This window comes from Elephantulus edwardii, unplaced genomic scaffold (genome assembly GCF_000299155.1).
Source record: "Elephantulus edwardii isolate Elephantulus edwardi_28Jun2011 unplaced genomic scaffold, EleEdw1.0 scaffold00065, whole genome shotgun sequence".
NCBI lineage: Eukaryota > Metazoa > Chordata > Mammalia > Macroscelidea > Macroscelididae > Elephantulus > Elephantulus edwardii.
Genome location: NW_006399815.1, coordinates 9,586,560 through 9,603,401, shown reverse-complemented (window position 1 = coordinate 9,603,401; position 16,842 = coordinate 9,586,560). Strand labels below are relative to the sequence as shown.

The window sequence follows — 16,842 nt, the reverse complement described above, 5'->3', positions numbered from 1 at the left end:
GGACATCATGCTTGGGAGGGTGGAGGGACGGCGCAGGAGGGGAAGACCCTCTGTGAGATGGATTGATTTGGTGACTGGGATAATCAGGATGGGTGTGTCGTAGGCAGTGCGATTAGCACAGGATAGAGCAGGGTTTAGGCCTGTTGTGCATAGGGTCGCTATGAGTCGCAAACAACTTGACGGCACATAACAACATAACAGCATATCTTGTAAAGTTTCATCTATCTACCTACCTATCCATGGGTTACATATGTATATATGGTATTGGAAAGGCAGTTAACTGATGCCGGCTATTTTGTTTGATTCTATAAGCTATTCTTGTTTAAGGAATCATTTTTACTCATAAGAGAACTTTGTGAATTCTTCAGTAGATTCGTAAGAGAAACATGTATAACTTAGCATCTGAATGGTCAGAGTTCATAAATCTATATGTATACGGTTTCACTGGATGTTGCCTGAATCACAGCCTAGAAAACTACAGGTCTTTTCTGCTCAATGTACATAGAGTTGTGATGAGTTGAAATTGATTTGAGGGCAAACAACAGCAACCATATGTGTTGAAAGTGAATCCTGGAACTTAGTATACTTTCATTAATTCTACCCCCCCCCCCCCCAAATAATCATTTCCATGCATTATGTTTTAGAAAATCAATCACCTTTGGACCTTGCCCATCATAACCCTGCCTTTTCAGGTCCCCACCAGGGTTGCACAGCTTGGTGGCCAGAGAGAGAGGTGAAGGGAACGGGAAGGGTTATAATTCTGTGTATATTAAAACATGTCCATGAGGCTTTGTAGCTGAGAGAGAATTTCATTCAGAAGTGTCCTTACAGGTGTCTAGTCAGTAGGCCTTTATTTCAGCTTGTATCTCTGACCTCCTAAATATGACTATCTTGTAGAACAGCAGTGGTACAAAAAGTTCATTCTCTTCTCAAACATTTATTTTGGTGTATTTAACATAGGATCACCCTCCATAACCCCATTTTCTGTTTCCGACCTTCTTGAAGAGATGAGTTGATCTGGTATTGTTAATTTTGTATTTCATTGTTTAGAAAGCGAAGCACATTCTCAGGATCCTTGTGGCTGGCTCTTCATTAGTTCATATCTTAGTTTCTGTTTTAAAATCTCAATTGTCAAAGGAGAGATTAATGTCCTACTTGTGCTGTTTGTTTGTCGGTGAGGCTGTTGCATAGACATACCTATTTTATTCCTGTTGTTTCAGTTAGTATTTTGAGAGTTTGCTGGTTTGCTTGATGTAGCTGTAGACATTGATTCCATGAGACAAAGATGGGCAATTTTTTCTCTTTCAATCTTTGTAGCCTTTGAAAACTCACTGGACAGTTGACTCTAACTCAATTTTAATTCCATGGCAAGTAATAACAGCATTGATGACACTTTGAGGTTTTAGTTTCAGGCTCATTTTTTTATTCCTTCACCGCAATTGTTGCTGATACCCTTGAAATGAATCCTTCCACCAAGCTAATGCCATATGGCCACTCTGGACACACTGCACATGGAGTGTGGGAAAGTCTGTTCATGCTGCCTGGTGGAGACTGCTCTCAGACCCTTGCTCACCTCTGTAAGGTAGCATTGCTATCTCTTGTGCTGATCTACAAAGGATTTGAGGCTACTTACAAAAAAATAAATACTGATTGTTTGGACCTGAGCAGCGGGGAAGGCAAGCGGCTGTCGACTTATCCAGTTTGAGGAAATGATGTGTCTCAAAGCCAAGTCCCAACTCATGGTCCGCATTTGGGCTCCGTGGGCCCCTCAGTGCACACAGATGAACGCAGTGATGGCAGAACTGAAGCAGACCCTGAAGGTGTTCCTGAAGGGTCTGAAAAATTATGAAATTAGCTCAGTTCCCACCTTCCTGTTTTTCAAGAACTGTCAGAAGATTGACCAAGTAGATGGAGCACATGCCCCAGAACTGACCAGACCAAAAAGGTTCAATGACACTTGTCCACCGACGTCTTCCTGCTCATTGTTTAGGAGCCCCCTGAAGAAGACCTCATTGCCCACTGAAGACGTTGCCCAGTGCTGCCCTCTCCATCCTGTTCATAAAAGGGACCCCCTCAAGAGCCATGCTGTGGTTTCAGCAAACAAATGGTGGAAATTCTTAACAAACATAATACTCAGTTTAGCAGTTTAAACATTACCTCAGATGAAGAGGTCCAGCAGGGACTGAAAGCCTATACAAGCTGGCCCACCTACCCTCAGCTGTAGGTGTCTGGAGAGCTCATAGGAAGGCTGGACTTGGTCAAAGAACTGGAAGCCTCTAGAGTACTCACTATAACTTGCTCTAAAGCTCCTAAACTTGAGGAAAGGCCCAAAGTCCTGGCAGATAAAGTCGCTGTGATGCTCCTTCTGAAGGGAAACATACAGGAATAAAAAATAAGCATTCAGTAGACAAATTCTGGAAATCTTAAATAGTACTGATGTTGAATATGAGACTTTTGACATATTAGAAGATGAAGAAGTATGACATACTCCACTTGGCTCACCTCCCCATCACTGTATGCGAAAGGTGAGCACATTAGAAGACTGGGCATCTAAAAATGCTGAAAGAAAATGTTGAGCTACTGCCCATCCTGAGAAGACAGAACTAATGATGCTGAACCAGGTGCCCAACAAGCACAACAAATACTTGATCACCTCTGGGCAAGCCAGCTGCTCCCAGCTGGACCAGGAATGAGGTCTGTACCCAGTGCTTCATGTTATCAAGCTTGTGCTAAATGGATGTTACATTTTCCCACAGAACTAAGATACAATATACGTCTTCACATTCAGCTAAAAATTAATAAATACTTAAAGAAGCAAGGTTAAGTAAATGGCTGATGAATTTTTAGAAGACAGGACAATAAATCTAAGAATAAACTTAATAGTACAAGAAATAAATTATCCTGTAAGATCAGAACAAGTGCTATCATAAAATTGGCAGAGAAGAAAAAAAGTAATACTGATAGTCCCATTGTACCTTGTTGTTGTTTGTTGTTATGTGCTGTCGGGTTGTTTGCGACTCATAGCAACCCTATGTACAACAGCCCTAAACCGTGCTCTACCCCGTGCCAATCTCATTGCCTCTGACACACCCATCCCGATTACCCCAGTCAGTGAATCAGTCCACCTCATAGAGGGTCTTCCCCTCCTGCGCTGTCCCTCTACTCTACCCAGCATGATGTCCCTCTCTAAAGACCTGTCTCTCCTTACAACAGGTCCAAAGTATGTCAGACGAAGCCCCAGAATCCTTGCCTCCAAGGAGTTGGTTGTTTTAACCCTCTCCAGGATGAACCTATTTGTTTTCTTGGCAGTCCATGGTACATTCAATACTCTTCTCCAGCACCACAGCTCAAAGGCATCAATTCTCCTTCTATCCTCCCTAGTCATTGTCCAACTCTCTGATGCATAACAAGTGATTGCAAAAACCATGGCCTGTATCAGGAGCACCTTAGTCTCCAGAGAGACACCGTTGCTCTTGAGTACTTTAGAGAGGTCCATAACCGCAGACTTTCCCATCGCAATAAGTTTTTTTATTTCCTGGCTACTGGTGCCAAGAGTGTTGACCGTGGAGCTGAGCAAACTGAAACTGTGAACAATCTCAATCTCTTCACCATCCATCCTGATGCTACCGATTGGTCCAGTGGTGAGAATCTTTGTCTTCTTGACATTGAGCCTCAGTCCATATTGAAGGCTGCAGTCCTTGACCCTCTGCAGTAAGTGCATGAGGTCCTCCTCAGTTTCAGGGAGCTGAGTTGTGTCATCTGCATAACACAGATTGTTGATAGATCGTCCACCAATCCTAATGCCACACTTCACCTCATAGAGCCCAGCCTCTCGGATAATCTGCTCTGCATACAGGTTGAAAAGGTATGGAGATAGGACACATCCCTGGCATACGCCTTTCCCAATTTTGAACCATGCAGTGTTGCCCTGCTCTGTTCTGACGACTGCCTCTTGGTCCAAGTATAGGTTTCACATTGTACCTTAGTTAAAAAAAAATAAATAAATCAACAACTCAAGAGCAATAGAAGCTTTCTTGGTGCTCAAGAGACCAGTAAACAATGTAAGAAAAATACTGCAGCTTTAAAAATAGTCTTGCTAAAATATAATTCCAGTACCTGCATATTCCCTGAAACATTTCCATGGAGGATGTTGACCAGTGCCATAGCAGTTCAGAAAAATTTGTTTTGTTTTTGGAGTAGTTTTGGTGGTTGTTGTTGTAAAAAGCTTAATTGTCATTCTTGGATCTATATTATAGTAGTAGGACTTAAAATAAATGTTAAGAATGACTCTTACTGGAAAGCCTTTGCTATTATATTTAAACTGTTTAGAAATCTGACCCCATCATTAGGAAATTGCAGGAAAGGAATCTAACAACATTCCCAAACATCTAAGTGTAAGCTAATTAGGGTATTCAACCAAGATAGTGGCTTGGATTAAGTTATAAGGAAAACATGTATGAGGTTTAATATTGTGCTACTTTTTTGAGACCAATTAAGGTTACTTGCAGGTAACCATTGCAAATCTGAGCTCTCGTGGTTCATAGGGAGTTGTGCTGCTAGCCCATAAGTGTTGTCTTTGTGAAGGTTCAAATCTACTGTCTGCTTCATGGAAGAAAGGTGGCAGTCTTCTATGCAGTTTATAGCCTCTGAATTCTGATTGTGGGCTCAGCTGTGATTTGGTTCCAAATTTACAGGTATAAGCTTTTTAATGTTAGTTTAATTAAGCCCATGAGCTGATAGACCATGAAGACCTTCCTGGTTTCATTCTTATTTTTCACTCATTGAGCTTTTGTGTCATCCTTTATCAGTTCTTTGAATGTTGATTTTGTGGAGATTAGAGGGCTTTCTTACAAAGAAGACTCAGTCACAATCTTAACTTCCACTTGCCAGGTCTTCTCTTAAGCATTTCTTACTACCATCTTGGTCCCTTTTTCTCATTTCTTTTTTGCATGTGTTGGTTAGCCATCTTAACATTTCCTTTGCTTAGAAGTCCTTGTTATTTTCATCATAGTAACTCCTACTTCTGGATTCTTCTCTTATTCCTATTTGACCAAGAGGTGCTAGTGTTAACTCCTCCTTGCCCGCCTTTCCGTAGAGTCCATGCGTGGTGGTGCCGTCTACAAACGACAGGATGAAGGAAAGCCAGAAAGAGGTGAGTTTTGAGCTAGATTCTGATTTGGGATTATGAAGCTTTGGGGGGACTTGGATTGATGTGAGTACTCCTTCAGTTTACTTTCAGAACCAAAGTTGAACAGCAGTAGGACAGGTACTGACTGGTATTTGAAGAGAAGTAGAAGTTGTTTATTGAGGTAGCCATTCATCATCAGGAACCTTATAGGACATTGAGATTGATACTGACAACAGTAGTATCAAGAGATTTTTATGTTGGTTTCTGTGCTCATTCTGCTGCTGTTTGTATTTACCCTTTTTCTTTGCTTCTTGCCTCTCTTTCCTCCTCTTGCAACTGCTATGTCTGAATATAGGATAAACACTTTGTCCCACCCCTAAATGTTCCCTTTCTTTGGTACCCTAAGAATGATTGAAATTTGCCTTTGAGCAGCTAAAATTAGAAAAGATTTAAGATTATACTTAGGGTTAACTTGCATTGCTGATGTCTTCAAGGAAATACTAAATAAGAGATAGAAAGCTGCTTATGAAAAAGTGTGTGTGTGTGTGTGTGTGTGTAGCGCTGATATATGCCAGGTTTGAGCCTGCAATAATCCATTAATAAACATCCTATGCTGTGCTGATTCATCTGACTTCTTCTTTCAAGGAATTCTGAATAGGAGATCATTGCATTTTAAAAAGGGAAAATAAGATTTCTTTTTCACCTAATTTTTGAGTCTTGTTTTCAAGAACTCCCTGGATATCATAAAGGAATAAACTATGATGGTTGAGGTTTTCTCCACAAGCTTTTGACATAGGAATAGACAACTGCCACAATATGATATGGAATTTGCCAAGTACAATATTAGTATAGTAGAAATAATGGAAAAAACAATTCTTAGTCATTTGGAGATAGATAAATTAATGGTTTGTGTTCATTTCTTTTAAAGGTCTTCAAGAACCTTTACATTGCTTAATGTGAAAGTCTCCTGTTGTTAGGTACTGTCAAGTTGGAACTGACCCACAGCTGACCTTTCAGTGGGTTTTCAGAGGCAGAAAAATCACAGGAGGAGATGGCCCATTTTTCTTCTTTGGAGCAGCTGCTATCTTTGAGCCATGTGTCTTTAGGGTGGCAGCACAGAATCTTACCTACCACTTGAGCTCCCTAAAAGTCTTATATGATACTACAAGTTCAAAAATTCTAGAGTTGATTCCTTTTTTTTTCTTTAGAGCTATATTATGTTTAAGGTGGTTGAATCTTCAGAATTAGAATACTTAGCCTATAACAGGAGTACTCAACCTTAGCATTATGAAACTTTTTTTATATATATCCATACAAAAAATTATTTTTATTATCGTAAGAACAATAGAAATAGTTTAAAATACAAAGTGCATGGTTATGTAGTGTAATTGGTACCCTTTGTTACGCTAGCATTATGAAACTTTTGAGGCCAGATAATTCTTGGTTGCTAAGGACTGTCCTGTGCATAATGTGTTTATCAGCATCTTTGGCCTCTGTTTATTATATCCCACTAGCATTCGTTAAAAATATTTTCAGACAGTGCAAGTTATCTTGGAGAATGTGATGAGTTAAAGAGAAAAGATTGTGAAATTGTCCCTAAATTGAGGCAATTGCTTTAGAGAAACCTGTCAGGGTTTTCAAAAGATTGTCCTTAACCACTGCTCTTAGGTGATTGAATTTGAGACTTTATATCTTTATTGTGCAAATATCTTGGTGACAGAAAGAAACATTTTTGACTGATTAAGGCTTTGCCTGAGTCTCAGCTTTTGCCTTTAATGACTTTTCTAGCCTTAACCGCTTGTGCAATTGTGACTAGCATCTGGAGACACTTCTTTGTTAAATCTCCTCCTTCCCCCCAGTTCTTTTAACAAGAGGAGTTATATTATACTTTGACAAGTACTGACCACTGAGTATGCTGGTTTTATATTAATCACAGCTGATTGATTTATTTTTAAAGATTATATTTCACTAAGCTATTTTGTTGTGGTTGAACTGGCTAAAGTAATATTGTTAACTGCATTTTTTTAGTTAAAGTGTATTTCTATAAATATTAATGCAATATAACAACACAATGTGGTTGTCTGAAATGACTAAAGAGGAAACTGACTTTAGTTTATACAAATTTATTTTTACTCGCTTAATATTTGAATACTCATTTGGTACCAGGCACTGGATTAATGCTTTATAGATTTTATTTTTGGTTTTCAAGCTATCCAGACATTTCAGATTATTTCTTAAATTTGTTCCATGCTAGAGAACAATAATTAGAGAAGAACAGTCTAATGATGAGTTCTTATTGAGAATACTCCTTATTAGCTAGTTCTGTTTGGTGGTAGGCATCATGTTGCATGGAGAGCCCAGGCCTTGGAGAGGGACATCATGCTTGGAAGGGTAGATGGACAGTGCAAGAGAAGACGACCCTGGAGGAGATGGATTGACTCAGTGACTGGGGAAGTAGGGATAGGAGTATCAGAGACAATGAAATTGGCTCAAGATAGAGCAAAATTCAGTGCTATTGTACATAGGGGTGGCTATGAGTCTGAGTCCACTTGACGGCACTTAATAGCAACATCTATATAAAAACTAGGGTTTTATTGTACTTAGTAAATTTTAGCTCTTGGAACTAGAGAGAGTAAATATTAATGATTTTAAACTATCTATAGGGTTCCCCTCCTAGATTATCTACCTAGCTTCATGTTAGCTAATTGGTCAAGACTGCCATATATGATGCCCTTTGATTTGCCTTGTTTCAATTTTGATGGTACCCAGCATCTCCTGAAAGAAAAGTAGTTTTAGATAGTAACAGATTTAACAATATAATGAAAAACTTCAGTACTCAAATAAGTGTGTAAACCCTTCATTGATTCAGTTACAAAATTATTCTAATTGAAAAAAAATGAGCTAGAAAATGATACTTTATGTTTTCTTGTGTAGGTAAAGAAAGACCTGTCCAGACCTTGAAAACATCAAGAGATCCTTCCCCTACAAGTTCTTCGGCAGTCTCTTCTTCAAAGGTTTGTTGACTTTCTAAAATCAGTGTTAAGAGTGATTGTAAAAGAGGATCGGTGATTTTATTCTTTACTATCCCACTTAATGGAGGCAATACCTTTCATTGAGAAACTTGAATATCCACAACATGAAAGTAACTACCAACAGGAAATTAGCAATCTCTTTATAATTTTTTTTTCATTAGCTATTCTGAAATTATTGTTTACTGTTGCCCTGTTTCAGGTGGAAAGGAATATGCAGAGGAAGCATATTTAATAGACTTTTCTCTTTGACGCTAGTTATATGTAGACAGAGACTTCATATGTCTTTTATAACTACTTAATGGTAGGTAGCTTATTTTTTTTAAAAAGTGCTCTTGTATTACTGCTAATTGTTTTTTAACCATGGAGTTGGAACTGACTCATAGGTGACCCTCCAGCGAGTTTTGAGGCAGTGATTTGCACAGAAGGAGACTCATCATCATTCTTCCATGGAGCAGTTGGTGGATTCAAATCATTTGCCTTTGGATTGAAAGCACACACACCTCTTTACCACTAAGCCACCAGAGCTCACTTCTGTATTAATAATTCATACAAATATCCTATGATATCGCTATGAGTCGCAGGCGACTCGACGGCACATAACAACAACAACAACATGTTGTTGTTGATTGCCCTGAAACTTTTTTGTAACTATCGACAAGCATTTCTGCTTCCAAACCTGTCTTAAACTGGTAATTCCACAAACACCGTCCATCATGGGCAACTGTTAAGACATTTCACACTCCAATGACTGAAAGTTCAGCATTACAGCAACCCCGGGCTACCTCAGCACAGCATACTGACAGAAGAGTGCTTTACCACTAAGAAGAATGTGCCTCCAAAATATATTAAAAACCAACTTTAAATACAACGGCCCTCTCCAAGGTCTTGTTGACTCTAAGAAGGCTTACATAAAAAGCCAACCAATATAGTATGCTGTGTTGTTGTTATGTGCCATAGAGTCACCTGCACTGTATAGGGACCCTATGTACTGCAGCTCTAAACCTTTCCCTGCATGTAAATCTCCATTGTAGAGAGTGAATAAAAGCTAAGATGCTAAAGAGTTTTATCAAGAACATAGCTATCATTCTTCTCATTTTTATCTTGCTAGCATCCCAAAACATGTTGAAAAGTTCATTGTCATAAAGAATTAAATATTGATGTTTTAATTTGTTTTCTGTAATTAAATGCTCTCTTCTCTAATAGTACCCTTTTTCTCATTTCCATAGCTGTTACTTTTCTTACATTGCTTCTTTACTTTCTAATTTTTCTGTCTTTGCAGAGTGTTAGAGAGTAGCCTTCTTTCAGAGACTTCTTTGTCCAATGGATGTGGGGGGAAGAGAAGGCTTTTTAGTAATTGTTTGTAATTTTGGAGCTTTCTAGGATTCTGAACATTCTAGAGTGCTGGGATTTTTGTTTAGCAAAGACTTTGTTTCTTTTTTTAAGTTTTTTTTTTTTTAATGGGGGCTTTGCCTTATCATGAACAGCATATAGAAAATAGTGATTATTCCTTGATATATAATGTACTTCATATATATTAGAACATGAGAATTTGTGCTATTATGAAGTTGTTTAGTGTGAAAAACTATAATGAATTTCAGATATTTTTGTCTGGAAGTTTCACATAGACATAGTATTTTACTTAGATTCTGTAGTCTTAAAATGGAATGTGAATATGAATTAGTTCTATATTAATTTTCAATTTTGTGGAAATGAGACTTCTCTCGGGGTCATATTGTAGTTACAAGGGGCTTTATTAACCAACCTTTCCTGATTTAGTGACATTTTTCTCTCAAATATTGTTGCAGCTCCTATATAGGAATGATTTTTCAGCATTTACATTGTTATTAGAAAGATGATAATTTTTCAAGTGTATGAAATTTAATGGCAATAAATTGATGGACTCAGAAGGTTTTTACCTCATTCTTTTCTAAAAATAACCTACTATTTTGTTTTTCCTCTCAAGTTTCTAAGTTTATTTTTAAAACAGAAACCCTAATACGTGGACTATAAATAATTTTCTAGGATATGCTTTGAGTTTGCTTTTTTTTTTTAAACTTAATTTCATATATGAATAGTGTCGGAGGAGGTGGCTCTGAATAGTCTCTTTGTGAATTATCATTGATAATCATCCAGTAAGTATTATGATGCACAGTCATTTAGGGAGATAAATGACCTGTGGAAGGTGGGAAGATATTGTTTTCAGAATCCCTAGTTTTAAATCCAGTTATGCTGGATCTTGCTAGTTCTTCCATTTCTTCCTGGTTGTTTTAGGTAAGCCATTGTGTTTTCAACATGCTTAAGAAATCGGCTTTATATAAACTCAGTTCAAGTTCTCTGTCATATCGATTGGGACTTACAATGACCCTCTCTTGGGTTTCCAAATCTATAAGTCATACAAGGAAGACCTGGTAAAACCACTATCATTCAAATTTATGCACCAACAACCAGAGCCAAAGAGGATAAAAATAGGTGATTTTTACCAACTTTTGCAGCCATAAATCGATCAAACATGCAACCAAGATGCCTTAATTATAATGGGTAGCTGGAATGCAAAACTTGGGAACCATGAAGAAGTAGTTGGAAAACATGGACTTGCTGTCAGAAATGAGACTAGGGATAGAATAATGGAATTCTGCACAATTAATTATTTATTCATAGCAAATACCTTTTATAAGAAACTTAAATACAGGCTGTATACATGGACTTCATCTAATGGTATGAACAAGAATCAGATTGATTATATCTGTGGAAGGAGTCATTAGAGAAGTTCAGTATCAGCAGTGAGAAAACTAGGCCCGGTGCTGATTGTGGAACAGACCATCAGATACTTATCTACAAGTTCACTAAAGCTAAAGAAGTTCAAATCAGATCTACAGGAATCAAAATTTGACCTTTTGTCTGTCCCACCTGTTTTTAAAAACCAACTCTGAAAGAGCTTTGAGGCTTTGAACATTAATAAACGAAGACAAGATGAGCTGTGGAAGGATATCAAGAATGTCATCCACAAAGAATGCAAAAGGTCATTACAAAGAAGGAAGAAGAAAAGACCAAAATGGATGTGACAAGAGACTTTGAATATTACTAGAGCACCAAGAAGCCAAAGCAGAGGAAGAAAGCAAGAAGTTAAGGAGCTGAGTAGAAGATTTTAAAGGGCAGCATGGAAAGACAAAGCAAAGTATTATTATGAAATGTGCAAAGAACTGAAGTCCGAAAATCAAAAGGGCTGAAGAACTACCTTGGCATTTCTTAAGCTGAAGGAACTAAAGAACAAATTCAAGCTTTGAGTTGTAGTACTTAAGGATGCTATGAGAAGAATACTGAATGATCCAGGAAGTGTTAAAAGAAGATGCGAAGAGTATACAGAGTCACTGTATCAAAAAGAATTGACTGACACAGAAGAATTTTAAGAAACAATATATGATCAAGAGGAAATGGTGAAGAAGGAGAAAGTTCATGCTGCTCTGAAGGACTTGGCAAAAAAGAAAGCCCCAGAAATTTATGGAGTATCAGTTGACATATTTCAACAAACAGATGCTTTCCTGGATGGTATCACCAGGTGGTACCAAGAAATCTGGAGGACAACTACCTGGCCAGCTGACTGGAAGAGATCCATATTTATTTCCAATTCAAATAGAGGTACCTGACAGAGTATGGAAATTATCGGACAATATCACTCATATCAGATGCAAGCAAAATACTACGGAAGATTATCCAGAAACGACTGGAACAGTACATTGACAGAGAACTATTATATTATAGCCAATGTCAGATCTTGGCAGAAAGATCATTATAGCCAATGGATCTTGGCAGGAAGCAAAGAGTACCAGATGGATATCTTATCTGTGTTTCATTGACTCTGCAAAGGCATTTGACTGTGTGGGTCACAAGAAATTGTGGCTAACCTTGAAGAGAATGGGAATCCTAGAATACTTGATTGCATTTATGTAAAACCTATACTTGGACCCAGGAAGCAGTCCTCAGAACAGAGCAGGGAAACACTACATGGTTTAAAATCAGGAAGGGAAGAGCATCAGGGATGTGTCCTTTCTCCATATCTTTTCACAGTCTCCATATCTATACACAGCAGATCATTCGGGAGTCTGGGCTTTATGAGGAGGAGTGTGGCATTGGAATTAGAGGAAACTCACCAACAACCTCCATTATGCAGATGATACAACCTTGCTTGCTGAAAGTGAGGAGCACCTGACGTCTTGCTGCAGGAGGTCAGGGACTGTAGTCTTCAGTATGGATTAAAGATGAACGTCAAGAAGACAAAAGAGTCTCATTACTGGGCCAATTGGCAGCACTATGGTGGATGGAGAAGAGATTGAGGTTGTTAACAGTTACCGTTTATTCAGCTCCACAGTCAGCACTCTTCACACCAGCAGTCAGGAAATAAAAAGATGGATTGTATTAGGGATCTTTCCAGAGTACTGAGAAGCAATGGCAGTCTCGAGACTAAGGTGAACCTAATCCAGGGCATGGTCTTTGCAGTTACCTTCTATGCATTAGAGAGCTGGATAATGACTAAGTATGACAGAAGCAGCATTAATGCCTTTGAGTTTTGGTGCTGGAGAAAAGTCTTGAACATACCATGGACTGCCAAGAAAACAAACAGATCTGTCTTGGACACAGTGAAACCAAGATTCTCCTTGGAGGCTAGGATTTTGAAGCTCCATTTCACATCCTTTGGGCATGTGGCCAGGGGAGATTGATCCTTGGAGAAGGACATCATGTTTGGAAGGGTGGAGGAAATGCGCAGGAGAGGGAGACCCTGTATTAGATTGATCCATACAATAACTAGGGCAATGGGGATTGGTGTGTTGGAGTCAGTGAGACTGGCTCAGGTCAGGGCAGGCCTCAGAGCTTGTACTTAGAACCGCTGTGAGTTGCAGGAGATTTGTCAGCATGCGACAAGAAGAAGACAGAATGAGACTTTCTTTCCCACCAAGCTGCTTGCTACAGGTTAATTGTAATTGTATTTTGTTATCATGAGTAAACTTCTGAAATTTTATGTAAATAAAATTCTGATTTAGACAGTGTAAATGTCCTAAAGGAATTTATTTTTGAAGGAATTTTGTATTGAACATTGTTTAATGCAAATAAAGGATGTATATGTTTCCCATTGTTTGTGTGTGTTAGTTAGTTAGGTGCACTTCTTGATGTATTCGAAGTTAAAAGGACTTGAAAATCATAAGAAAATGTTATTTTGTTTTTATTAGATAATAGAGAAGCCCAGTAGGCTAACTGAAAAGGAACTTGCTGAGGCTGCAAGCAAATGGGCTGCTGAAAAGTTAGAGAAGACAGATGACAGTAACTTACCTGAAATTTCCGAGTATGAGGTAAGGTATAATTTCTTTTTTTGTATTTCATATCTTAAAAGTTTTGTCTCAATTTTAAATTATTTGTGCAGAAATATTTGTACTTTTACTTCTTTGAAATACTATATTTTCAGGAAATGTTCTCGTAGGTTATTTAAATTTTACTACACAGTGTAATAGTTTAAATGTGAGTCTGAGTCTGAATTGAGTAGTTACATCTTGTGTGACTATTTATGTTGTTTAGATTATACCCAGTGCTGTTAAATTGATTTCAACGCATAGAAAGAACACTGGGTTCCTTAAAGCAGAAGACTACTTCTACTACTGCTCTCTTCTGGAGCAGCAGGTGTATGCAAACTTCTCACCTTATTATTAGCACTACATGCAATTCATTATGCCGCCAGCGTTAACTGTTTTAAAAGCGGCAGGACAATATACGTATAAATTATAAGTAAACTATATTGGTTGTAAGTTTGTAGGGGGTTTTCCTGCTTAAAGTGTTTTAGGAAATTATGTTTAATTTATTGGATATAAACTAGTATATAGAAAAAAGTTTGATTAGACATTGAATCTTGGACTATATTTATATTGGATATACATTCTATGCAATTTATTTCATGTTCAATATAAAAAAATTTTCTAAAAATGTGTTTTGTATAGCAATTGTACCTTTCTACATCTTCATACATTATGAGAAGATTCTTCTCAAAGTAGTTATGATAACTTTTCAGAGAAAGTACAAACCTTTTCAGTGCTTATGTAAATACAGTCTTTCTTTTAAAATCCTGATGTGTCCTTTAGATACCAATTGTTTTTAGATAGGTCCAGATTTCCTCATTATTGTAACCATTATAATACATATTTATGTTTATTCTTTAATAAATCTATCAGTAATCTCAAGCTATCCTTTTTTGGCACTTACCCCAGCACTATTTAAAAGCATGAACAATGCAGTAATGTTTTAATAAGGTCATTTTAATTATATTCTTACTAATACATGAAACAATTTTTCTATTAATAATAGATGTTTGTGCTTAAGTGCTGTTTTGAAAAACTGATATTTCTCCCAAGTTCTGGAAACCAAAAATCTAATTTTAAACCAAGATAACTAATTTTAATTTTATCTTTATTTTTCATTAATAAGGGTTTTTAAAGATATTTAAACTCCTTCACCTGTCATCTCATTTAATCTTGTAGTATTTTACATTGTATTGTCAGCCTGTCTTCTGAGGTTTGACTCTGAGTGGCATTGCATCTAGAAAGCATATTTTACCTCTTTTTTTTCTCTTATCTCTTATATTTGCTGAGAATTTACCATATTTCTAAATGGTTGTAGGTACATATTTCTAAGTCTTCTCATTGCACCAAGAAGCCAATAAAATGGGAAAACATGCCAAAATATAAGAGCTTTACAGAAGATTTCAAAGGGTAGCCCATGAGGTAGAGAAGAATATTCTATTGAAATGTGCAGAGAGCCAGAATTGGAGAAGAAAAGAGAAGAACTTGCTCTGCATTTTTCAAGATGAAAGAATTAAAAAACAAATTTAAACTTGGAGTCAATATGTGAAGATGCTATGAGCAATATATTGAATGACCCAGAAAGCATCTAAAGAAGATGAAGGGAATACACAGAATCACTGTACCAAGAAGAAATGATTAGTAACACTGAAAAATTTTAGGAAGTACCATATGAGCAGGAGCCAGTGGTAATAAAGGAGGAAGTGGAAGCAGCATTGAACATATTATCAAAAAAATAAGGCCCCAATAACCAATGGGATATGAGATGACTTGTTTCAGTTAATAGATGCAGCCTTGGATGTGCTCACCAGTCTATGCCAGGAAACTTGGAGGACAGCTCTCTGGCCAACAAATTGAAAGAGGTCCATATTTGTTCATATTCCCAAGAAAGGTGATCCAATAGAATGTGGAAACTCTTGAACAGTGTCATTAATAACACATTCAGACAAAGCACTGCTGAAGATCATTAAAAAATGGCTAAAACAGTATACAGATAGGGAATTGCCAGAAGTTCAAGCAGAATTTAGAAGAGGCCATAGCACTAGGGATATAATTTCTGATATCAGATGGTTGCTGGCTGAAAGTTGAGAATACAAAAAGAATCTCAATTTGTGCTTTATTGGCTATGCAGCGGCATTTGACTGTGTGGATCATAACAAGTTGTGGCTGTCATTGAGAATAATAGGAGTCCCAGAGCATTTAATTGTGCTCACATGAAACCTATAACTGAACCAGGAGACTATAGTGTGAACAGAGCAGGGAAACACTACATAGCTTAATATTACATATAGACTATGTAAGGGTTGTATTCTCTCTTCATACATATTCAATATGTATGCTGAGCAAATTATTCAGAAATCTAGACTCTGTGATGAGTGGTGTGGTACCAAGATTGGAGGGAGACTTATCAACAACCTGCCTTATGCAAATGACACAGCATTCCTGCTGAAAGTGAAGAGGACTTGAAGCCCTTATTGTAGAAGATCAAGGAATGCAGCCTTCTGTGTGGATTGCATCTCAGTGTCAAAATAAAGATTCTTACCCCTGGATCGATAGATAACATGATGGATGGAGAAGAGATTGAAACTGTCAACAACTTCATCTTACTTGGATCTACAATTAACATCTTTGGTACCAATAGGGAATAAGGGGAGTCATTGTACTAGAAAAGTCTGCAATTAGAGACCTCTCCAAATTATTGAGGAGTAATGATGTCAGTTTCAGGACTAAGGTGTGTCTGGTTCAGGCCGTAGACATTCTGATCACTTGTTATGCATCTTAGAGCTGGACCGTGAATAAGTATGACAGAAAAAGAATTGATGCCTTTGACTTGTGATGTTGAAGAAGAACACTGTACATCCCATTGTTTGCCAAAAGAATAAACATGCCTTGGAGAGGGTACAGCCTGAGTGCTCTTTTCAGACAAAGATGATGAAACTTCATCTCACTTACTTCGAACGTGTTACTAGGAGAGGCTTTTTCTTGGAAAAGAACATGATGCTTGGGAGGGTCAAGGGTCAGCAAATGAGAGGAAGACCCTTGACCTGATGGATTAACACTGTGACTGCTGCAGTGGGCTCAAGTGTGTCAGGTAGTGTTAGGATGGCATAGGATAGAATAGGATTCAGATCGGTTGTTCACAGGGTCACTATGCATCTTATTTGATTTAATGCTACATAAAAGAGATTTATATTTGTTCCTATCCCAAAGAAAGGTTACCCAACAGAATATGGAAACTACAGAACAATCTCACTGATTTCACATGGAAGCAAGATTTTACTGAATATTATCCAAAAACGACTGGAACAGCACATCAACAGAGAACTACCAGAAGTCCAGGCTG

At 37.7% G+C, this 16,842-nt stretch overlaps 1 protein-coding gene and 1 pseudogene across 4 annotated transcripts in view; both read left to right on the top strand.

Annotated features, from left to right (window-relative positions):
• Positions 1 to 16,842, top strand: part of PPHLN1 (periphilin 1) — a 134,150-nt gene that overhangs the window by 58,748 nt on the left and 58,560 nt on the right. For 2 of the 4 annotated variants that reach the window (XM_006888189.1, XM_006888187.1), the window contains 3 exons: positions 5,096 to 5,152; positions 8,063 to 8,142; positions 13,383 to 13,502. In XM_006888189.1, the coding sequence (XP_006888251.1) occupies positions 5,096 to 5,152; positions 8,063 to 8,142; positions 13,383 to 13,502 (257 nt within the window). The remainder of the gene's footprint in view (positions 1 to 5,095; positions 5,153 to 8,062; positions 8,143 to 13,382; positions 13,503 to 16,842) is intronic. The other 2 variants (XM_006888190.1, XM_006888188.1) reach the window with 1 other exon arrangement.
• Positions 1,460 to 2,607, top strand: LOC102874718 (annotated as a pseudogene).